The following is a 9,185-nucleotide window of genomic DNA, read 5'->3' on the forward strand; positions in this document are numbered from 1 at the left end:
AGAAAAAGAACCAAAAAACGATTTTGTGCCCTGTGAATCGATTATGTGAATTTCGATTCGATTCGATCGATGATCGATTAACTTAATTATTTTACCCAGCCCTAGTCCAGTGTGCTCCGTCATCAATGCTTCACCCATTACTGGGGTCCCTCGCAATGGGGTCACTGACATGGAATAACGGCTCACACACAATGGGTACGCTTACGATGGCCTCGCGGTAGCCATCCCACTTCTGACACCATTTCTAGCAAAGGGGAGTACAGTTGCCCAGACGGGACTCAAGCCTGGCTCTTTGGTGTAGCGGTCAGAGCCCCAGTTTACTACCCCAGAAGGTCTGGGTTCGAGTCCCGGCTGGGCAACTCTACTCCCCTTCGCTACACACACACACAGACACACACACACATACCTGTGGCAGTACCAGGCCTGCAGGTGAGGAAGGGAGCGTCCAACACACGCACACGCACACACACACACACACACCTGTGGCAGTCCTACCTGTGGTAGCACCAGGCCTGCGGGTGAAGAGGGGAGTGTCCAGCCGTTCCTGCCCGTCATGAGGCGCAGGGCGTCGGGCAGCCAGGAGCGGTCTGGGGCCGGCTGCACCTGGAGATCCAGGAGACCCAGACTATTAGCAGAGAAGGTGGATCTAACTGGAGACCCAGGAGACCCAGACTATTAGCAGAGAAGGTGGATCTAACTGGAGACCCAGACTATTAGCAGAGAAGGTGGATCTAACTGGAGACCCAGACTATTAGCAGAGAAGGTGGATCTAACTGGAGACCCAGACTATTAGCAGAGAAGGTGGATCTAACTGGAGACCCAGACTATTAGCAGAGAAGGTGGATCTAACTGGAGACCCAGACTATTAGCAGAGAAGGTGGATCTAACTGGAGATCCAGGGGGACGCAGACTATTAGCAGAGAAGGTGGATGTAACAAGAAGCGTCATTTTGTTTCTTTTCCGCTATCCACTTTACGTCGGGTGAACGCCCCTCTGGCATTGAGTGGGCTGGTTTTGAAGCCTCTTGGTTACTCCGCCCTCTTTGCTATCAACTTGCAGGACCGGGAGACCCAGGAGGACGCAGACTATTAGGAGACCCAGGGGGATGCAGACTATTGTTTTTTGGTTTTTTTTTGGCGTCATGTGTATCAGTGTTGTGTGTATGTAGCAGCTATGTATGTCCAAGACAAATTTCCTTTGGAACCGTTAAAATAATGTTGAATCTTGAGTGCAGTACCACCCGAAGAGTGGAGTCTCTCGTAATAGCCTTGAAAATCTCTGGTGTGTTTTGAGTCAACGATGTGCATGCATTCATTACATTTTTTTTTGACGACATTCATGACGACGTCGATTCTTAACGGGTCACAAGGTGGAATAATTAGGCCTATTGTTCCCTCGAATGTTTCTCTGAGGATTACTGACCAGTCCTATTGGAAGATATTAAAACAGACCAGTCCTATTGGAGGAGATTACTGACCAGTCCTATTGGAAGATATTAAAACAGACCAGTCCTATTGGAGGAGATTAAAACAAGGCCATCTCATTTTTTTGCCCAAAATTCAACATGGCCGCCATTTCCCAAAATATCTGATTTTCTTGCACTTGTCACTTTACTGTAAGGTCATATTCTTAAAAAGATGACCTATTTTCAGTACTATTCTGTCTTATTCCCTTACATACATGTTTACAAAAGTTTGACTAAACTGAAAAGAATGAAAATAAAGTTGGCCACCTTACAATATCCAAAGGAAAGTGCTGAAACTAACGACTGAATTGCCCATAGAGTCAATGGCAAGGTCTTGTCAAGGTTTTCACTGTGGATTACAGACCAGGCGGCCTATTGCAAAATACTAACACTCGGGACCATCGCACATCTGCCTCAAAATTCAATATGGCAATTTTTTTATATTTTTTTCACAATACTGTAAGGCCATAATGATCATTAAAGATTACCTATTTTCCGTTAAAGGGACACTGTGCAGGAAATGGTCAACAAAGGTACTACAACTATGCTGCTCATTGAAACTGGGCTGCCTATTGCCAAATTTGATCTTTACATGAAAGTTTACTAAGTAATCAACAAATATTTGCTAGTATGGTCCAAGTACAGTAATTTTTGCAGCTAAAAATGGGTATGTTTGGAAATTCAAAATGGCGGACCATGAAGAAGGTCCCCCTTTTCATGTATGAAAAGTGCAATTTTTCCAGTCATAGTGAATACTTAGAATTTGATGGTGGTGGTAAGTATTCATGAAAAAGGTAACATTAGTGAATGGGCAGCATGAATTCTTGAAATAAACAACTAAAAATCTGACACAGTGTCCCTTTAAATTCTGCCCTATCATCTTACAGGCATGAGTAGGAAGGTTGGCTACAAAAAGATATGAATATATATTTTGTCGCTTTGAAATATCCTGAGGAATTTTGTCAGAAAATAACAACAATGGCTGATGGACTACAAAAAATGGTCCAAAATAGCTGCCCACAATGATACAATTTTTTGCAGTCTTTTCTCCCATATAAATTCATTATCAAACATGTCTATAGAACTACAAAAATGGCCTCTTCACATGTTGACACAGACCTGGATCTGGGAGTCGGTGATGGCACCAGAGATCATCCCCAGCAGAGAAGAACACGGAGGGTCTGTAATAGACAGAAACGCACATATGTAATGAGAGTGTAGTCCAGTGTGTAGTCTTTTCTCCCATTGATATTCATTATAAGACATAGCTATTGAACTACAAAAATGGCCTCTTCAGGTAGCCTAGTGCGTAGTCTTTTCTCCCGTTGACACCCATTATAAGACGTTGCTATTGAACTACAAACATGGCCTCTTCAGGCAGCATAGCGTGTACTCTTTTCCTCTATTGACAACCATTATACGACGTGGAACTACAAAAATGGCCTCCTTACCAGAGATGCGACAGCCGTAGACTTCGAATCGCAGGCAGATGCCGTTGTGCCACGAGGTGGGCCTGATGCGGAGGAAGCGCGTTAGCGTCGGTCGCGGTAGCAAACTCCTCACCTCGTCAAAGGGATTGGTGTTAGCCGCAAACTCCTGCCCAAAACATTAGCACACACAAATACAGTCAAGATTAAGGGCATATTTCAAGAGAATCGTTCACTTTGGTATAGAAGAATGAAAAAAAAAACGAAAATGTAAAATAATGAATCAATTTGGCACAGATACTCTGTAGGGTCCCTTTTGAGAAAAAAAAAAAACGACGGCCACACAAAAATTCAACATGGCGGCACCTGTAAAGGCGAATGTTACCAAACGCCAGTGAGGATGGTGGTAAGTTTGTCCCGACGCGCAGTCCAGTAGTAAAAGCACTCACAGACAAGGAAATAAAGTTTTTGGTTTTAATTCCTCAATCCGGTTTTCTTTTTCCAGAGTTATAGAACAAAAGCATGAAGTTCTGCTCTATTCTTAAGTTCTGCGATCTGAAAACTTTTCCTTCTTACGGCCATCCCACCAAGACAATGAATCAGCACCAATTTAAAGTGCTGTCTTCGCGCACCTGCGCGTCTAAGGGGTGTGTCTATGGTTGGATGGCAGGCAATCAGGCAAGTACTTTCAGGTGCAGGTCTAATACAACGGTCAACTTAAAAGGTAAGTAAATAACAGATTCTAGGTAAGTATGAATACACAAAATAAATAAACATAGAAACTGTGAATAATTAACCAACATAAAATTTCTCTTTTTCCAACAGGTTTTTTCTTGTAGGTTTCCTAGCTACTTAATGCAGATCTACAAACATCACAGATATGGCTCCGACACACTGGCCCCTAATTGTCACTACAGTACAATTACCAACTAAATAAACGGAAAGGAGCCATAAAATATAACTAGATGCTATGCAGTAGACCTTCTGATGTTCCAAAATATCAAAATACATCAGTCCATACACAAAGATAGCCATGAATACTTAAGAACCAAGAAAATCTAAATAAAGGTTGGTACGTTACTCTTCACAAATATTAAATCACATCAATGTATACGTTTGTAGGGTTTCTTGCAAGTTTTTTTTTTAAAGTTTGAGTGCAAGACAAGTCCTTGTGGTGAAAAATTCAAAAAAGGTAAAAATAAAAAAGGTTGCAAAAATCCAAGTCCAATGTATATGTTGTGCAATAGGTGAAAGTTCATGTATGTGCAAGAGTGACTGTAAAATGTGGTGCAAAATTGTGAAGTCCATGAATGCAAGTGTATGGGCTGTTGTGTGGGCACGCACAGGAATGTTTGGGTTTGTCAGTAATGAGAGCGTGCAGGGTTGTTGCCCATAGGCCTGACAGAGCTAGCCAGACTTTCCAGCAAGCAGATTTCTCACCGCTAGAATCCAGTTCTGCTTGTCCATTGGCCTCTGGATCATGGAGGCCTGGGTCCCACTGCGCCGCTCCTGAGTGCATCATTTGGTCTGGTCCAGGGTCTCACCATCTGGACTGACGGCCAAGATCCTCCAGCCGCAGTGGGGCGTTCGGCCATGACCACTGAGTCCTTCTTCTTTCTGGTTTTCCAGTGGTAGACATGGCGACAGTGACTGGCCCCTGTTGCTGGCCGCGGCGACGCACTGGCCACAGGAGTCCGATCCCTCACAGCTTGCACACTGCCGATGTCTGCCTCGCCAGTGGCGGCGATGTCTTCGTCTTCATCGGGCGCGTCGATGTGTTCATCATCATCATCATCATCATCATCGGCGGTGGCGGTGGCTGTTGCGATGTTTTCATCATTGGCAGCTGCGATATCTGTGGGGTCATCACAGGCTGCTACGTCAATGTCTTCATCGCGGGCGTCTGCGTTGTCTTTGGGGTCATCGCGGGCGTCGGCGGCGATGTCTGAGGGGTCATCGTCGGCGGCGATGTCTGAGGGCTCATCGGCGGCGGCGATGTCTGAGGGCTCATCGGCGGCGGCGATGTCTGAGGGCTCATCGGCGGCGGCGATGTCTGAGGGCTCATCGGCGGCGGCGATGTCTGAGGGCTCATCGGCGGCGGCGATGTCTGAGGGCTCATCGGCGGCGGCGATGTCTGAGGGCTCATCGTCGGCGGCGATGTCTGAGGGCTCATCGGCGGCGGCGATGTCTGAAGGCTCATCGGCGTCGGCGATGTCTGAGGGCTCATCGGCGGCGGCGATGTTTGAGGGCTCATCGCTGGCTGCGTCGGCTGCGATGTCTGAGGGCTCATCGGCGTCGTCGGCTGCGGCGGCGATGTCTGAGGGCTCATCGGCGTCGGCGATGTCTGAGGGCTCATCGGCGGCGGCGATGTCTGAGGGCTCCTCGGCGTCGGCTGCGATGTCTGAGGGGTCATCGGCGGCGTGGGCTGCGATGTCTGAGGGGTCATCGGCGGCGTGGGCTGCGATGTCTTCTGAGGGGTCATCGGCGGCGTGGGCTGCGATGTCTTCTGAGGGGTCATCGCTGGCGGCTGCGATGTCTTCTGAGGGGTCATCGCTGGCGGCTGCGATGTCTTCTGAGGGGTCATCGCTGGCGGCTGCGATGTCTTCTGAGGGGTCATCGCTGGCGGCTGCGATGTCTTCTGAGGGGTCATCGCTGGCGGCTGCGATGTCTTCTGAAGGCTCATCGCTGGCGTCGGCTGCGATGTCTGAGGGGTCATCGCTGGCGGCTGCGGCGATGTCTGAGGGGTCATCGCTGGCGGCTGCGGCGATGTCTGAGGGGTCATCGCTGGCGGCTGCGGCGATGTCTGGAGGCTCAGCGTCGGCGGCGATGTCTGGAGGCTCAGCGTCGGCGGCGATGTCTGGAGGCTCAGCGTCGGCGGCGATGTCTGAGGGGTCATCGCTGGCGGCTGCGGCGATGTCTGAGGGGTCATCGGCGGCTGCGGCGATGTCTGAGGGGACATCGGCTGCGGCGGCGATGTCTGAAGGGTCATCGTCGGCGGCGGCGGCGATGTCTGAAGGGTCATCGTCGTCTGCGGCGGCGATGTCTGAGGGGTCATCGGCGGCGGCGATGTCTGAAGGTTCATCGTCGGCGGCGATGTCTGAAGGTTCATCGTCGGCGGCGATGTCTGAAGGCTCATCGGCGGCAGCGATGTCTGAAGCGTCACCGTTGGCGGCGGCGATGTCTGAGGGCTCATCGTCGGCGGCGATGTCTGAAGGTTCATCGTCGGCGGCGATGTCTGAAGGCTCATCGGCGGCGGCGATGTCTGAAGGCTCATCGGCTGCTGCGCTGGCAGCGATGTCTGAGGGGTCATCGTCTGCTGAGGCGATGTCTGAAGGTTCATCGCCGTCGGTGGCGATGTCTGAGGGGTCATCGGCGTCGGCTGCGATGTCTAAGGGGTCATCGGCGGCTGCGATGTCTGAGGGTTCATCGGCGGCTGAGCCGATGTCTAAGGGGTCATCACCTGCGGCGTCGATGTCTAAGGGGTCATCACCTGCGGCGTCGATGTCTAAGGGGTCATCACCTGCGGCGTCGATGTCTAAGGGGTCATCACCTGCGGCGTCGATGTCTGTGAGGTCATCACTGGCTGCAGTGGCAAGGTCATCACGGGCTGTGGAAGTGATGTCATCACAGGTTGCAGCGGTGACGTCATCAGCTGTGTTGAAGGCGGCGAGGTCATCAGCGGCGGCTGTAGAATTATGTCGTGTGCTCATCATGGAGGATGCTCTGGTGCTACTGGAGTTGCTGTGTGATAGTGTCTTGGATATGACAGTCACAGGCACCTCTGCAGACTCAATGGCAGAGGTTGCAGTTGGTGCAGTGCGTTGGTCTCTGCTTGCCTTCATGGACTCTCTTTCATCCTTCTGCTCATCACGATCAACCAGAGTTCTCAGCTTGGCGAGTTTCTGTGTATGTTCACGCTGAAGCTCTGCGCTCTCTCTCTGGTGTCTCAAGGCCACCTGCTCCATGCGCAATGCATGTAGCGCTGGCAATGCCTTCAAGCGCGCTTCGAGTGCAGCCTTCTCAGCTAATGTAGCCATTTTTAACTGGGATATTGCGCATTTAGAAGGATTAAAAGTGTTCGTGTTAATTTCGACTCTTGAATGTCGTCTACTTTTTTCCTTCTTCCACATTTCCACTTCTTTAGTGAAATCCTCAGTTTCCCGCATTTTGCCATTAAACCACTCCGTGTTACTTTCCATTTCTTCTTCGAACAGTAATGCTAATACTTCGTCGTGGGATGTTTTAAAAGAGTCAATGCTCAACAACAGTGCCTTCATATTTTCTTCAATTTCTCCCACTTCTACATTTTTCTTAATCATAGTCCGAATTTCATTCATCTGTATCGTACAGACACTTAATTTGCCGCGGCGAGAGAGGACCTTGGCCTGTAATGACTTGGCCGGGTCTTGTGCCGTCTCACTTTTCTTTTCTGGCATTGTAATTGAACTTGTTCAGTAAACAATCACTCCGTGAATTCCTTTAGTCCACAATCGCTATGTAAACTTCTTCAGTAGCCTACACATTTACTACTGTCCATCAATTTTCAAAGTTCTTCAAGTATCGTTACACGTTCACGTGTTCCAACTTCTTCACTCACCCTGCTTGCAGGCTTGCCTTCATACTTTTACGCTTCCAATTAAATCCTTTTAGCGCATCCACTTGTAAGCATCCACGTATCCGAAGCAGGGTAAAGTAATCCAATGTATTTCCAAGAAGTCCTTACCATCAGGTTCGGAGTTTTCAGACTTTGTAAAGGCGAATTATATCAAACGCCAGTGAAGATGGTGGTAAATTTGTCCCGACGCGCAGTCCAGTAGTAAAAGCACTCACAGACAAGGAAATAAAGTTTTTGGTTTTAATTCCTCAATCCGGTTTTCTTTTTCCAGAGTTATAGAACAAAAGCATGAAGTTCTGCTCTATTCTTAAGTTCTGCGATCTGAAAACTTTTCCTTCTTACGGCCATCCCACCAAGACAATGAATCAGCACCAATTTAAAGTGCTGTCTTCGCGCACCTGCGCGTCTAAGGGGTGTGTCTATGGTTGGATGGCAGGCAATCAGGCAAGTACTTTCAGGTGCAGGTCTAATACAACGGTCAACTTAAAAGGTAAGTAAATAACAGATTCTAGGTAAGTATGAAAACACAAAATAAATAAACATAGAAACTGTGAATAATTAACCAACATAACATTTCTCTTTTTCCAACAGGTTTTTCTTACAGGTTTTCTAGCACCTTAATGCAGATCTACAAACATGACAGATATGGCTCCGACACACCACTACTATTAAATGGCTAGAGTCAAAACCATTTTACTTTGGTATAAAAACATGACATTTGACTAAAATAGTCGAAGGGTCACTTTTTAGAAGAAAAACACTGGCCACGAGAAATTTCAATATGGTGGAAGTTTTTCAAGATGCCCGCCATTGCTACTAAATGGTTAACATATAAATTGGTATAAAAACATGAAACTTGGCCGAAATACTGTCCGAGGGTCACTTTTTTGGAAAAAAAGCATTGGCCACCCAAACATTCAATATGGTGGCCATTTCTTAAGATATAGATATATCATGATATGTTTCATACAGACAGACAAACAGACAGACAGAGAAACAGACAGACAGACAGACAGACAGACAGACAGACAGACAGACAGACAGACAGACAGACAGACAGACAGACAGAGAGACAGAGAGACAGACAGACAGAGAGACTGCGAGACCTTGTGTTTCCCGTCCTGTTTGACGGGAGCCCAGTCCTCCCCGTTGGTGCTGACGAGCACCTTGAAGGTCTTGACGTAGTAGTGCTTGTTGGTCTCCTTGGAAATGGCGCCCTGCGTTCCCACGGCCGTGACGTACTTCAGGAAACCCAGGTCCACCTGTAACAGAGGATTGTAGTCTTTAGTCCCATTGAAACCCATTATAAGACATGGCTACTGAACTACAAATATGACCTCTTCAGGTAGCCTAGTGTGTAGTCTTTAATCCCATTGAAACCCATTATAAGACACGGCTACTGAACTACAAAAAGACCCTCTTCAGGTAGCCTTGTGTAACTGTGGGTGCATTCATATCGATTCTGGCCCAGGTCCTTTGTCAACTCTTCCCTGTCTCTCTCTTCCTGTCAATGCTTTACTGTCGTACCAAAATAGAGGCAGAAAAGCCCAAACATATATTTATATTTTAAAAAAAGAAGTGTGATTTTAACACAAGATGAGATAGAGGCGTATAGTGTGACAAACTCTCGTCAGACGAAGAGCAATAAAAATATCCTTTCCGCCGAGGTCATGAAAAA

General features: G+C 47.8%; 1 protein-coding gene across 1 annotated transcript in view; it reads right to left on the bottom strand.

Moving 5' to 3' along the window:
- Positions 1-8,811, bottom strand: part of LOC134466186 (neuropilin-1a-like) — a 23,212-nt gene extending 14,401 nt beyond the window's left edge. Inside the window, exons 1-4 of the mRNA XM_063220084.1 lie at positions 8,614-8,811; positions 2,917-3,061; positions 2,585-2,646; positions 496-603 (exon numbers count right to left, since the gene is read on the bottom strand). Coding sequence (XP_063076154.1) covers positions 496-603; positions 2,585-2,646; positions 2,917-3,061; positions 8,614-8,811 — 513 coding nt within the window. The remainder of the gene's footprint in view (positions 1-495; positions 604-2,584; positions 2,647-2,916; positions 3,062-8,613) is intronic.
- Between the last annotated feature and the right edge of the window lie 374 nt (positions 8,812-9,185).

The sequence above is a fragment of the Engraulis encrasicolus genome, chromosome 16 (genome assembly GCF_034702125.1).
Source record: "Engraulis encrasicolus isolate BLACKSEA-1 chromosome 16, IST_EnEncr_1.0, whole genome shotgun sequence".
Classification (NCBI taxonomy): Eukaryota; Metazoa; Chordata; class Actinopteri; order Clupeiformes; family Engraulidae; genus Engraulis; species Engraulis encrasicolus.